The sequence below is a fragment of the Anoplopoma fimbria genome, chromosome 1 (genome assembly GCF_027596085.1).
Source record: "Anoplopoma fimbria isolate UVic2021 breed Golden Eagle Sablefish chromosome 1, Afim_UVic_2022, whole genome shotgun sequence".
In the NCBI taxonomy this organism is placed as follows: domain Eukaryota; kingdom Metazoa; phylum Chordata; class Actinopteri; order Perciformes; family Anoplopomatidae; genus Anoplopoma; species Anoplopoma fimbria.
In genome coordinates this window covers 21,582,562-21,597,393 of record NC_072449.1, presented here as the reverse complement: position 1 = coordinate 21,597,393, position 14,832 = coordinate 21,582,562, and the positions used below count along the sequence as shown (strand labels likewise).

The 14,832-nt window shown below is 39.4% G+C and overlaps 1 protein-coding gene and 1 pseudogene across 1 annotated transcript; one reads left to right on the top strand and one right to left on the bottom strand.

Annotated features, from left to right (window-relative positions):
- Nucleotides 1-2,884: 2,884 nt before the first annotated feature.
- On the top strand, nucleotides 2,885-6,322 carry LOC129097248 (extracellular calcium-sensing receptor-like). Its single transcript, XM_054606045.1, has 10 exons — nucleotides 2,885-3,095; nucleotides 3,209-3,303; nucleotides 3,449-3,628; nucleotides 3,742-3,930; nucleotides 4,055-4,549; nucleotides 4,695-4,904; nucleotides 4,999-5,122; nucleotides 5,205-5,398; nucleotides 5,528-5,809; nucleotides 5,900-6,322. The coding sequence occupies exons 1-10, from the start codon at nucleotides 2,885-2,887 to the stop codon at nucleotides 6,320-6,322; spliced, it is 2,403 nt and encodes an 800-aa protein (XP_054462020.1).
- Nucleotides 6,323-11,388: 5,066 nt separating this feature from the next.
- Nucleotides 11,389-12,844, bottom strand: LOC129097241 (extracellular calcium-sensing receptor-like; annotated as a pseudogene).
- Between the last annotated feature and the right edge of the window lie 1,988 nt (nucleotides 12,845-14,832).

Sequence of the window (14,832 nt, the reverse complement as noted above, 5' to 3'; positions counted from 1 at the left end):
AAGACATAGTATGCAACTTCCAAAGCAACTACCACATTATTAGTCGCCGTTTCATTACTTCCCATATGACGAAGCAAAAGAGGATGGGCACCATGGGGGACGTAACTGTCCAATCACAGTCTTGTGATCCACTTACAGAACAGCTACGCAAGCTGGTCAGTCTAGAGGGGGATGACTGACAGAAATGGACCCCAGCCTCCTCAGTTGCGTCAGGAAGTAAAAAAACCCACTGCCACAACCACAGGTAACAAGTGTAGCTTCTGTTGTTCCCAGGGATATAGATGATTCCCCTCCACTTCTTACCCGACGCCTTTCTTATCGGAGCCAAAGCCGAGTGCGTCACATCAACAGCCGTGTTAGTGAAAGACTGCAAGAGGCTCTAGAGCCTCGGGCAGGTGTGGTGGTCAATAGTACTGCCAGCATTGGTGGGGTGGTATTGAGGATAAACCAGCCTCACAACATCCACCAGCAAATAGACACTCGACTGGTTCTTACATAGCAGGCTACCTTGGATAGTTGGAAGACGGGACTTCCTGAAGGAGCTTGTACATAATTGCGTTCAACAAAATAAATACTAGCCATTTTTTCCCATATTCAAAGGCCACTAGGTTTCCATCATGACAGTTAAATTAATCTTATTCTGGGCTATTTCTAGAGAAAGATTTAGTCTGTAGAATGTATGTGAAACATCACCTGTAATCCATAGCTGGATCTGACAGCATGACTTTCTTGTATGAGATGTCCACTATTCAAGTGAATGGTCTTTCTAGTCTGGCAGTGTATTGTCTGTATTCTGCTTAATGTGTAAATGTACACGGGAACTTTGTTTTCCTCCAAATGGCTTCCTAGACTGATTGTACAGATACGTGTTACCTTTGTCCCTGTGATGTACTTTCCAAATTGCAAACATTGACTATGAAGCAAAAAAAAAAAGAACAATTGGGCCTTAGGCAAAGAGGGAATGTCTTTCTTTGTATCATTTGAATGTGTAGTATAATCATACAACTACGTTAAATAGATGGGGTTAATCTTTTCAAAGATGAAATGTAAGTCTTCCTTCTCTTTTCAGTGACATTTCTTAATGTGTGATGTGTGTAAATATTCCTGTCATTGTTTTAAATCTGAGATGAGAGTAGCAAAGCAGCAGTTTTTTATTTTTATTTTTACAGTGTTACGCCATCCTACTTTCTTTGTATTGTTGCTCATCGGCGAACTCTGAGCATTTTCCTACCAATGCAATAAAACATTGAAATATTTGATTTCAACAAATTCCATGTTTATTTTCTGTTTGACTCAAAATTCTGCATAGAACATTCACCAGATAATTTATCAAGGATGAAGCTAAAGCTCAAAAACAAGTCAGTGTAGGTCACAAACAGCCTATTCTTTCCCCATATGCCACATGAAGTTACTGTATAATAGAGCTGACAAACAGCACACCTGTTGCTCTGGGCTACAATTCCCCAAACTGGTTCCAACAGACTGCCACACATTGCTAAGTTGTATGGATCAATCAGGGTACAATATTACTTTGAAATCTAAGAGAAAAGGACCCAATAATTTTGTTGTTTTCTTTCATGTTTTATCTCCACTCTTTATCTCATTCAGATAAAAAATAAACAGCATCTTGACATCATATACAGTATCTCAGTTACCTGGGTTGATTCAAATGAAATCATACAGTAGTTTTTCTATAGGAAAAATACTATACATGCATACACAGACACACAACTTACATGCTTATCAGTTGCAAGCACTGGATTGTTTTTCCACCATCACTCTAGAGAGGAGTAATTTGGCTTGTGTGTCATCAGTTTTACTTCCGTGCAAAAGGCTTTTGCATCTATTATAAATATTCACATCAACACTTCATTTGTGCAGAGTAGGGGGGTCGTTAAGTTCAGGTCATAGTCAGAGTTAGCTATTTACCTTGTGATAGGAGCTTTTCAACCAAGCGTTTCTGTTCATTATGTTCTCTGTTTTTGACATGAGGCTACGATGTTAGATTTAGATGTGAAATTGAATAGGATTTGTCTTTTGGTAACAAGAGCTGTTGAACGTTTTCTGAGGTACCATTTTTTTCTGAATTTAATTCAATCTGTTGTCAGGACTGATGACGCCGGTTTGATGTGACTGTTGTTTTACAAAGATTAAATGTATTGATGCATATTCTGACATTCAGATAACTTATATGTGTTAAATGTTCCGAACAGCTGCCTCCATGTCTTGGTTGCCCTGGTTCTTCACTCCGTGGTCCCCCTCAGCCCTCTCCCTCCTGCTTCTCAGTGTAGTGGACAGACAGACAGGGCTTCAGGTGGTTCAGGCGATATTGTGCTCTCGGTTGGGAGAGCCGATCAACAAGAGCCTCTCCCAGGATGGAGATGTGATTATTGGTGGACTTTTTAATTTTTATTACCCACGTTCAACTGTAGAGCAGGGATTCACCAAGATGCCTCATTATGAACCTTGCGCAGGGTAAACACAAAATGTATTGTTATTATTATGTTGTTCAGCACATTGTCTGTATTTATAGATGTATTTTGTCATGCTTGTGTGTTTCTGTTAAAATACAGATGAAAATATTCTTCAAAATGTTGAGGTATAAAGTTATGTAATGTTTATAATATGCATTGTGTTAATGATTGGTCAGTTAATAACAAAGTAGTTAAAGTGGCATATATCTAAGATAAGCAAATTTAAGTATAATATAGAAATATAGTGATTTCAACACGTGTTGCTGTAATACGTTTATGTTGGTCTAAATTACATTTGGATACAGATCCATGGTGAATATTTCTTTCAGTGATATTGTTGTTTATTTCATTAATTTCATTTAATCTCTGGTCTCAGTTTGGATCAAGAGTCATTAAAAAATGCATATACTATGACGTTTGCGGTGGAGGAAATCAATCGAAACAGCACCCTGCTACCGGGATTGAAGCTTGGCTACCGTATTCTTGATAGCTGTTTAAGCTCTTACTGGGCTCAGCAAGCTGCACTGTCACTGGTGGGAGGAGACGCACACAGCTGCAACTACCCCTTAACACCCTCTACGCCTGGTTCTGCAGCTTATGAACAACCTGGAGAGACAGCAGGTATGATTCGATCAAATTAAGTTTGAAGTGCACCTAAAAAAAAATAACAACTACTCATATGATTACAGTATAAAAAGGTTAACATCATGTAACCATATGTCTAATGCTATCAGCAGTGGGTCAGCCTGTTCCTTTGCTCATTGGTCCTGCCTCGTCAACAACAACCATAGTTCTGTCCAGGGTCCTGGGGCCTCTCTCTGTGCCGCTTGTGAGTTGCATTACCTTAGGAGATGAAATCCTTTATTTTTATACATCAAGAGGCATTTGAAATTTGAAAACATTGTTATGAAAAAAAAATGGTGTTATTGCCGTAAAAGCAGTATCAAATTAATATTTCTGCATCTTTTTTCCAGATCAGCTACCTGGCAAGCTGCCCTTGTCTGAGCGACAGGCTTAACTTTCCTAATGTCTTCAGAACAATCCCCAGTGATATTTACCAAGCCCGAGCCATGGCACGACTGGCCATTCGCTTCCGCTGGACTTGGATGGGAGCTGTGATTGACAACAGGGATTATGGTAACCTCGCAATACAGGTGTGTGTCTGTTATTTTACAGTAAATCGCCTCAAAAAGCAGCTCATTCAATTCCTTCATATATTGTTAATAACAATATATATTTTAAAAATGTTTGTTGTTTTGATCTCCAGGCCTTTCAGGAAGAGACCCAGGGGAAAGGGATATGTTTGGAATTCATAGAGACTGTTCTTCAAGAAACTATTGAGAGTGATGCCAGTCGTGTAGCCCTCACAATTCAAGCTTCGACTGCCAGGGTGATTCTGGTCTTTTGCTGGTATACAGAGATTAAGGAAGTGTTTCTGGAACTGGCCAAGATAAATGTGAGCAACTGCCTTGAAAAGTTGAAAAGACTAAGGTTTCCATCACTAAAGAAAGTCACTTTGTAAAAACAAAATGTCAACAGCTTTTCTTGTTGTAAATTATTTCAGTTTCCTCTTACTGTAGGTGACTGACAGACAGTTTCTGGCCAGTGAGGCTTGGAGCACCAGTGATGATATTCTAAAAGATCTTGACATCTCTAAAGTGGCAAGTGGTGTTCTGGGTGTGGCCATTCGAAGTTCAACAATACCTGGATTTGAAAATTATCTCAGAAGTTTGCACCCCATGCGTCGTCCTGATGATGAATTCTTACGAGAATTCTGGGAAAAGGAGTTTGGATGCAGGCTTGGAGCTACACAATCACACGAGACATCGCTCTCTCCTGCTGAGGGGTCCTCTCAGAAAGCTTCTCTGCCACTCTGCAGAGGAACAGAGTCCCTGGAGGGAGTGCAGAATCGCTTCACTGATATTTCCCAGCTGAGGGTGGCATATAATGTCTACCTTGCTGTTTATGCTGCAGCCCATGCCCTTCACAGCCTCCTGTCCTGCCCTGATAAAGAAAGCTCACCTGGATACAACAGCTCCACCTGCTCGTCTCCAAAACACATCAAACCCATAGAGGTAAACACTATTGTCCCTGAGTCATCTCATCCACAAGGGTCATAGTTCTTAAACTTTTAATATAATGAATATTGACTGCATTTTTTTGTAAACAGAATACAGAATTTTAAATGTGAACAGTCTCTTCAACATTTTTTACTTTCAGCTGTTGCAGCACTTGAACAAAGTGAACGTCACCACACCACAAGGGGAAATGTTTTATTTCCAAGGTGCCGACATTCCAGCAAAGTACGACCTTGTCAACTGGCAGAACACCCCTGATGGGTCACTCAAACTTGTTTTGATCGGTCGTGTGGACGGGTCTGACCTCCACCTTAATGAATCAGTCATTCAGTGGAGCACAGGATCCAATCAGGTGGTTAAAAAAGAGCAATATTGATTCAGGCTACTATCAAAATGTGAGTCAAAAGACATTATGTATTGATAATATGGTTTTACTTGTTGTTTAGGTGCCTGTTTCAGTGTGCAGAGAGAGCTGTCCCCCAGGTACCAGAAAGGCCAACAGGAAAGGAGAACCGCTCTGCTGCTTTGACTGTATCCCATGTGCTGAAGGGGAGATTAGCAATCAAACTAGTGAGGAAATTACTGCTTAAGATATCCTTAATTTAGCTATTTGTGTATTATTTTCCTTACTTCCTCTGTTTTCCTCTCCCAGATTCTTTACATTGTGAGCGTTGTCCATCTGAGTTTTGGCCCAATGCTAAGGGAACTACCTGCATCCCTCGCCAGCTGGACTTCCTTTCCTTTAATGAAACTTTGGGCATCACCCTGACTACAGCAGCTGTGTCTGGTGCCGCGGTGACAACAGCTGTGTTCGTGATGTTTCTCTACTACCGTCAAACAGCAGTGGTAAGGACCTAGAGAAATATAACAGAGTTTATTGAATGCATTTTAAATTCTTTATTTTTTTCCCCTTTGAAACAGTATTGTATTGTTTAAATGCCCACGTCTTTGTCTGTAAATCTAATTCCCCTCAAGGTGCGGGCAAACAATTCAGAACTGAGCTTCCTGCTCCTCCTGTCTCTGAAGCTGTGCTTCCTGTGCTCACTGGTGTTCATTGGTCGTCCATCAGTCTGGTCTTGTCGGTTCCAACAGGCAGCTTTTGGGATCAGCTTTGTACTTTGTGTTTCTTGCCTGCTGGTCAAAACCGTAGTAGTTCTGGCAGCTTTCCGCTCAGCTCGGCCTGGTGCTGGATCCTTGATGAAATGGTTTGGTCCAGGCCAACAGAGAGGAAGTGTCTGCCTCTTTACATCTATACAGGTTTGAATATAGTTTTATTGATTCAATGATGAGATCAATTCTTCACTTGATATAAAAATGATAACACAGACATGTTTGCTTTTCATACAGATCATCATCTGTGTGACATGGCTGTCCCTCAGCCCCCCTGTGCCTCAACGTGATCTGGGTTTCCAAGGGTCAAAGGTCACATTGGAGTGTGCCATGGACTCTGTGATCGGCTTCTCTCTGGTTCTGGGTTACATTGGTCTGCTGGCCTGCACCTGTCTCCTCCTGGCCTTTCTTGCTCGGAAACTCCCTGACAACTTTAACGAGGCCAAACTGATCACCTTCAGCATGCTGATATTCTGTGCTGTCTGGGTGGCCTTTGTCCCTGCTTACATTAGCTCTTCTGGAAAGTATGTTGTTGCTGTGGAGATTTTTGCAATCCTGGCTTCTAGCTATGGTTTACTGCTCTGCATTTTTGTACCCAAATGTTTCATAATTCTCTTGAGGCCTGAGAAAAACACAAAGAAACACTTGATGGCAAGGTAGTTTTATATAGTGTAAATCTATAGTATAACTCTCTCAGTATGGTGGAGACAGTAGCCCCGGTATAATGCAATTGTTCATGTGAATGCGTTATATCAGTTCCTTTAATTTAAATAATGTTACTAGTTAATCTGCTTGTATGAAATTAGCAAACTTCTTGCAGCTACACTTAATTATGGCTTTCATAGGTAACAAAGTATTGTTTATACTGTTCATAGACATCAATAAATGAAAACATCTATCATCAACCATAAAAGAAAAAACACTTTTTAATTAAATTCTCTCTACAAATGTTATTGATTTATTTTGCATTAATGTTGTTGGTTGTTCTCTTTCTCTGTGTTTTGAATAAATACCGTACCTCAACTGAATTAAACTCTCTCTACCAGTTTTTACTACACAACATTAATATGTAATCTATTCTAGAAAGATTATCTAGCTTGTGTACCATGTTGCACTATTTTCAAAATGCTATACATACAATAATTGAAAGTAAATAATATAAATAAATAGATTTATTACTTTCACAGTGGCTTTCACAGGGGAATTTTAAGATTACACAATAAAACAATTACATTTTATGTTCAACGAATCAACAAATATATTGTACAAAATACATTCTTAAAAATTGTTCAGCCAACGATAGCTACGAAATCCTAAGGAGTGCTCTTTTGATTGGTCTTATCATTTTGCCCATCAAATCCACAGCTGACAACATTAATCCACATGTTTTATCTTCTTTGCTAATATATCAGTCACCAGAGCCACTTGGAATTTGTTCAGACAGTGTCCTACTGCTGTTTCAGTGGCCTGACCTAATGTATACATTTCTTGCATATGTCACTGCTCACTGAAGATGTGCCACTGTTGCTTAGGCATCTGGCAATGAAACAGCATGTCAGTTGTGTATTCTTGTCACTGCTGTCTGATACCAGCCTGTAGATGCCATTTAAAACTGACATCATAATTCATGGCTTCAGATTGACAGACTGAATTTGAATCCTGACAGATTCTCAAAAAACGTTCAATCCTACAATCTCAAATATGAAGAATCCCTAGCGACAGTATAAATATTTATTGTCCCCAAGACCAAAATACCCCTCATCACCTGGGTTTTTAGTATACTTGACAAATTTCCTTTAGAGCTAAATTATTATTATTTTTTTAATAATAGTTTTCAAGTAGTAGGTGCACTTCCCACTTATGCTTGTTTAATGGGACTAGTGTGGGTACAAAGCGTCCACTAGTCACATGCTAAGCACTCATCCCACACCTATTCCCATCAGGGAGGCAGATGGGTGTGTGAAAGAGTTGTTTGCCTCTCATCACATGTGTGTAATGCTGATCAGGGAGAGTTGAGTGTGGCTTTTACCTCATCATTGTCAGTGCAAATGGAGCCTAAAAAGGGCTACCTTTTTTCTCATGAACAGGCTTGTTCATGTGTCAGTTTTAAAATGAAAACTTCATGTCATTTCATTTTAATTAGATGCCATGAAATACTCATGCATTATATGAATATAATCTCTGCATATAGAACTATAGTATAAAAATGTGTCTCTTGTTAAAAAGAATGATGGTAATCTGTTAGCTATAATCTGCAACACCATGAAAAAGAACTAAAATGGACACATCCTCGTTTTCCCCCTCTGTGTCTTCTCTCTGTCTGTGTGTAATGGGATTTAAATGTTTGTCAAATTAACAATGATGGAGGTGAGAAATTGCACACCTGTGACTCATCCTCACTTAACCGCCTTGAATTAATTGTGATGTAACTTAGTCCTCTGAGACCTTTTGCTCGCTGAATGAGGGCTTTCTCAGGCTTGATGAGCCTGAGCAAAGTCAGCCTTGCTTCCCCAAACTGTAAACTCACAGCATGAAAACCATTTGTTTTTCATTAAATTTTTTCTGTTGAGTCCTTTACTGCCCTAATTTTAATGCCATATTTCATGAATTTTTTCAGTACCATTGTTTCCATAGTTCAGCGAGCTGCAAATTTGATTTTGCTGCATAAAGGGTGGCATTGGTTAACTTAAGTTGCAAAGACGGTTGTTAGAAATAATTGATACCACTTGAAACACATGAAGACGCCCCCCAGACACAAAAAAATGTAATAATGCCACTGCCTGGTGTGTTTTCAGCGTAAACCATCCAAAGCCCGTAACTGGCAGGTTTAAGACAACTAGCATGAGTGCATGGTCGTGAGACGCCATGGCTCTTGACCACTGCTAGTGGTGTCCGCCTCCAGGTCTGTGTTGCAGTGACTGATGGATGGCAAGTTCACTACAATACAATGCGTCAATCCTATAGGGACTCTCTTGTGGCCCTGTATCAGTGGCTTCTAGAAAAAAGGTGGGGGTAGAAAGGCTCAGACCTGGTGTTTGAGATGTGAGTTTCCTTGTTTCCAAGCAGGGACAGCATATGGTTCTGGTGACTGGCAGGGACGTGGCCTCCTCTTAGATGGGGAGGTTCTGAATCTAGCTGCCCAGTCACTGACTGGTCTACTTATGCTTTCTTTGCCATCGGCCATGTTTAGGACAGATGCAGGTTGGATGTTTCAGCCGGCCCAATATGCCTGCAGTTGTACTTCGGAGATGTTTGGGGTGCTTCGGAAACTTGGAGAGGGTTGTTATGACTTAATTTCTTACTTTATCAATGACATTTGGACATGTGTCAATAGAATGCTCTGGAATTTTTTTCCTAATTTTAACTATCCCTCCATTACCTCTAACCGCTTATTTTATTTAGGGCAGCGGGGGGGCTGTAGCGGATCCCAGCTGAAATTTGGCGAAGACAGGGTATACCCTGGACAGGTCGCTAGGCTATCACAGGGCTGAAACCATTTAGACTCCTCATTTAATCTGAGTTGCATCTCTTTGGCCTGTGTGAGAAAACGAGAGAACCTGCAGAAAACCCACGCTGACACAGGGAGAATATGCACACTCCACATAGAAGTGGCTGCCTCTTATTGTAACTAGTTTCTATAAAAACGTAATTGTCCCCATAATTACACAGCCCATAGTGACGTCTCAGAGACTTTCTGCAAATAGACGTTGCTGTTGATTTGATATCTCCAAACATGGACAAATTAAATCATAACTATTTTAAAAGTTACTAAATACCACAAGAAATAATTAAAACTTTTTTTTTTTTTTTTTTTTTACTTGGATCCACCACATATTGACTTCCTTCATAATATGAATGATCCAGTCTTTTAAAAACATTTTCCAAAAGGTCTTCATAATGAACCTTTACTGAAAATAACAATGTCCTGCTAGCCCTGCTGTGAGAGGTGTGGCTGTGTATTTAAGTCACTGTGGATTAATTCATCAACTAAATGTTAAAGTTGAAAATGCAACTCTATTGGGACATCTAAAGCCATTGGCCTCCAGGTAAATATAATAGTTTCTGTAGCACACAGTACTCAGTTATTTTATTATTATCTTGCTCTCACCTTTGAGATCAGTGATTTGGCGCAGTGTCATCCTGTTTACTATCATTCCGCCTGGACTTTACAACTGTTATGAATACACAGAACAACATCTATGTTGTGCAGAGGACGACGACTCCCTTCACTGTGAGCATTGTCCATCTGAGTTTTGGTCTAATGCTAAGCGAACTGCCTGCATCCCTCGCCAGCTGGACTTCCTTTCCTTTAATGAAACGTTGGGCATCACCCTGACTACAGCAGCTGTGTCTGGTGCCGCGGTGACAACAGCTGTGTTTGTGGTGTTTCTTTGCTACTGTCAAACACCAGTGGTAAGATCCTTTTGTAATGTAAACAAAACTCTACTGTACACTTTCTACAAATTGTCGTTGTTCAACTGTAGTTGATTGAACTGTTTCATTTAACTGCCTGCCATGTCATTTTTTCAAAACATTTGGTTGACCTTAAACATGCCCTGTTTGGCTTATGGTTAATGTGCTTGTATTTTATTCACTTGCAGGATTGTTTAATCTTGCACACCACCCATCAGGACATACGCAAAAGTAAGGGCAGGGCTTAATATTAATTTCATTTGAGATTGATTTGGTATTGAGGCGTTTACCATTTATTACTGAAATTTGCACAACAGCCATAATATATTGTGCATTTTTTTGTTTGTTTAAATGTCAATTGATTTTTTATATGTAAATGCACCTTCCAGTAAAACGTCAACTTGCCTAGTTGTAAAATATGAGGTTTGCTTTGCAGTTTAATACATATACAGTATGAGAAGAGCTACTTTACACTGGGTATAATCCCAAATTTGTGTGTGACAAGCAAACCAAATTAAACTCAACAATTGGATTTCTCCCATGGATATGTATGTGGATGTGTATGTCCACTAGATGGTAGCAGCATACCAAGATATTATTTGTAAAATAATTCATCCTCCCTTGCACTGTGTCTGTTCGATGGAGGGTGATGTATCTGGCTGGCACCCGAGGTGACTTGGCAGGTCTTAGATATAATCAGTTCTGCAGAAAAATGTGGGAGAGATGTACTTCCACATTAGTCTGTTCAATTTGCAATGTTATGGATTTGGTAATTGCACTTCTATGATTACAGGCATGAAACCTGTACGGATGATACGTATATACCTGAAAGACAAGAAAGCATCTTATTTAGGTGGCATTTTAGAAAAAAAAAGAAAGCATTTTCATAAATTTCATTTCTTTTTCATAAAATTACTACCGGAATCAAACCCTTGTGAAGTCGGTCCAATGAGAATACATGTTTTGATTCATATTGGAAAACCAATAATAACCAAACTTTGACCTCTGGCATAAACTACTGATGTAAATGTTTCAGCTAGCATGTTTAATTACAATTATGGCACTCGAAACCAGATCTTATTTTTCATGCCGGCTTAGAACAGTGAATACAAAAACACAAAAAGTAAAAAGAATCTGAATGATATTTTGCCGTAGCATAGTTGTCATTTTCAAAACTGATTGCGGCTTTGTCTTCAAAAATCCTTTTTATTTCAACTCTCTTTTTCCTCTGTAGTTCATCACGTGGGCAGGAGAGCATTTAGAAAATTGCTTCTAGTTTTGTTTGTTGAATGGAAAATACAGAGTGGATAGCGTTATTTGATACATTCACCTCGCCCCATGATTGCTTTCTTTGTGTTCCTCTCTGGTCTCAGCAGGATTATATAACATTTGGGTCCAAACAGTGCCAACAAGAGACCAAAACTGGAGGCCAGAATGGCAAATACTTTCACTGCATCTGCATATTTGCCTGGAGAGTTTATATAAGCAGGAACAAAAGCCACCCACACAGCACAAAGATCAGCATACTGAAAGTGATGAGTTTGGCATCGTTGAAGTTGTCTGGAAGATTTCTTGCCAGAAATGCTAACAGGAAGCTGAGGATAGCCAGTAAGCCAATGTAGCCCAGTAACACTGCAAAACCAACGGTGGACCCGACTGCACACTCATAAAGTATCTTGTCGTTTTGGTATTGAGTCTTTTTATGGGGAGCTGGTGAGCAGGGGATTTTGGGGAGCAGACACAATCCAAGCAGTGCAGATTGCTGCCTGAATAGAAGTAAGAACCATGACTGTCTCTCTCTGCTGCACAGCACCAAACCACTTCAGACCGGCTCCACCTCCTGGCTTGGAGGACTTGAACACAGCCAGAACCACCATTGTTTTCACCAGGATACATGAGACACAAAGTACAAAGCTGATCCCGAATGCTGCATGTCTCAGTTGGCATGTCCACAGCCCGGGACAGCCGATAAACAGTAGTGAACAAAGGAAACATGATTTAAGTGAAACCAAGAGCAAGAAACTTAGTTCTGAATTGTTGGCGCGTACCATGGGTGTACTGCGATGATAGGTGAAGATCCCCAGGACAACAGCACAGATAAATGTGCCCAACAATGAGGTGGTTGTCAGGCAGATACCCAGAGGCTCATGGTAGGAGAGAAACTCTGTTTTCTTAAGAACACAATGGTCACACTGAGGGCTGGACCAGAAATCCTCAGGACAGCTGGTGCACTCCATGGAGTCTATATGAAAACACGGAAACAGAGCATCATGGACACTGACACTTACGTTGGGTGTGCATCACCTGGGCACCAATAAGTGCAAGATTCACAAAAACAAATTCATATTCAATAATTTAACATATGGTTTTATAATAATACCAGCCTGTGTCATTGCTGAACTTTCCCTCAGAACATGGTACACAGTTGAAACAGCAAAAAGGCTGCCCCTTTTTTCTGGCCATGCGGGTACCTGGAGGACAGCTCTCACTGCACACTGACAGGGGTGACTGAAGGGATTGTAAGAGTGATATAACAGTTATTCTAAACTTTTTGATGCTGTTATTGTGTGACATGCAGTACTAAAGTAAAAACAACAATAAAGGTGTAACCTGTTTGGAGTCCAGAAGATGAAGTTCCAGAAGATTTTATCTTCATCAAGTGTTAGTTCTTCATCTTTGGAGGCCAACTTCATCTTTGGAGGCCAACTTCTTAACGAGCCCCACATTCTGAATTTTAGTTCTTCCATCAGGGAGCCAAATCCAGTTCATGACATCATATATTGGTAAGGCATCACCTTTTTCATCAAAGGAAACTTGATCTCTCAGTAAATAACAAGATGAGGAAAGAGAGGAAGACATAGAGAGGAAAAAAGAGAACAGCATAATATGACTTTGCATACAATTAGCTTTTTCCTTAGAAGTAATTTGACATATCACAGGAGGAAAAGCACAGGTTAAAATAATAAAATAGGCTTGGCTGTATTCTATTTAGCTGTTTCTGTTCCTGGTGTCATGGTATCATGCATTACTGTCATCACTTCCATACAACAGAGTAATTGTCATTGTTGTGCTTTTCCTAATATGGCATTTAAAAATGGCTGCTGTGAAAAAGTCCAATTTTAATTGGACAAGCTGGTTTATAATTGCAACAAACTCAGTTTCACCCTCAAATGGTATATGCTAAAAGTTGAATAAAACAAACACTGCTACTGTTGTTTATGGAAGATTTTTTGTTTCACAGAATAATTTTACGCCAGTGTTTGTAAGGAGAATAAGAAAAAGCTGAGACGTCAAGTACAATTGAAATAGACTGTCTTTCCAATATTCAAAGCTGAACAGTGAGAAGAGACAGGAAGCTGAGAACAGTAACATGATGCAGTGTTTTATTTTCCCTGCAGTGGACTGTTGGGATGGTCCTGATGGAGAGCCGATGGTGTAACATGGCTACACTTTGACCTCCAAGATACTGTTCAAGTCTGTCATAAGGACCATCAATAAATACGCCTTCATAAATAACCAGTGAGTCAAAAAACCCTGCTGTGTGTGTGTGTGATAGCATGTGAGTGTTTGTGACCCTTTATGGAAACTAGACATTTCCATTTTCCTCATAGGTATTGTACTGGGAGAAAATGGCCCAGAATGCCAAATAGAAATGCCATTTTACTTGTTTCTCTTTCAGTTTACTCACTCAAATAAATATGTCTGAAACATAATTTCTGGTTTACATTCAGTGGAGCAAATAATGTCCTTTGCACAAGGACAAACAGAAGAACCGTTCTGTATGTGTGTGGCACACACAGAGAGTTTCCATTATTATTTATTATTATTATTGTGTTATAAAACGATTTATTCATTACAAAGGTACAGACAGTGTTGGAGCAGATAAAATCAATGTAATTAAACTAGAAATTTAAGTACATTTGGCAATAGCTTGTTGGAAGTTTCATTGAAATGAATGTGCTGTTAATCAGTTTTTTAAAATCTTATTTTCTAGTCCTCAACTTCTAGTAATAATTTGCAGGTAATCCATGATATGGTTTTATAGGAAAGATTCGACATTTTGAGAAATATGCTTATTGGCTTCCTTACCAAGAGTTAGATGATTTTTTACTCTTTGGATTTTGAGCAGGTGACACAAATATGTCAATAAGTGAGCTTACTTGGATTTTGAAACCAATTGACAGAGCAAAGCTAGCCGCCTCCTCTTTCCAGTCGTTATGCTAAGCTAAACTAATATGCTAGCTGTAATTTCATATTTAACTGATACATGACAGTATTTATCTTCTCAGCAAATTCTCGACATGATAACAAATTTAACAAACAAGTATTTTCAAACAAATACATCAGGAATCAATCACAGATCAATATAGGGTAACATTCAACTAAACAGGAAAGCACAATAAAGACCCAGGCACACAACCTAGTTAACTTGCAGAATTTCAGAACATGGATAAAAAATCCCACAAAAGCCCTTTTAATGTCTTATGACTCTTTTTGTTGAAAATAGAGCTGATATGATTAGTTAATAAATTGATAATTCAGTAGGCCAAGTGATTATTCTGTTAATCGATAAAGATTAAGCTCATTGAACTGTGTCAGTGTTTCACTTGAGAGAAGCTCCTGGATGTCAATGTCTGCGTGTCAAAGTGAAATGACTCTGGATGTTCTTTTTTCTGTTGTCTCTTTTTGTCTTTCGAGGTGGATTTGTGTGTGAGTATGTGTTAGTGTGTGCATGAGTGTGTGTTTTGTGGTTCAGA

Coding starts and splice junctions, on each gene's coding strand:
- LOC129097248 (XM_054606045.1), top strand. CDS start 2,885: ATGACGTTTGCGGTGGAGGAAATCAATCGAAACAGCACCCTGCTACCG. Junction 3,096..3,208: donor ACAACCTGGAGAGACAGCAG/GTATGATTCGAT, acceptor TAATGCTATCAG/CAGTGGGTCAGCCTGTTCCT. Junction 5,399..5,527: donor ACTACCGTCAAACAGCAGTG/GTAAGGACCTAG, acceptor ATTCCCCTCAAG/GTGCGGGCAAACAATTCAGA.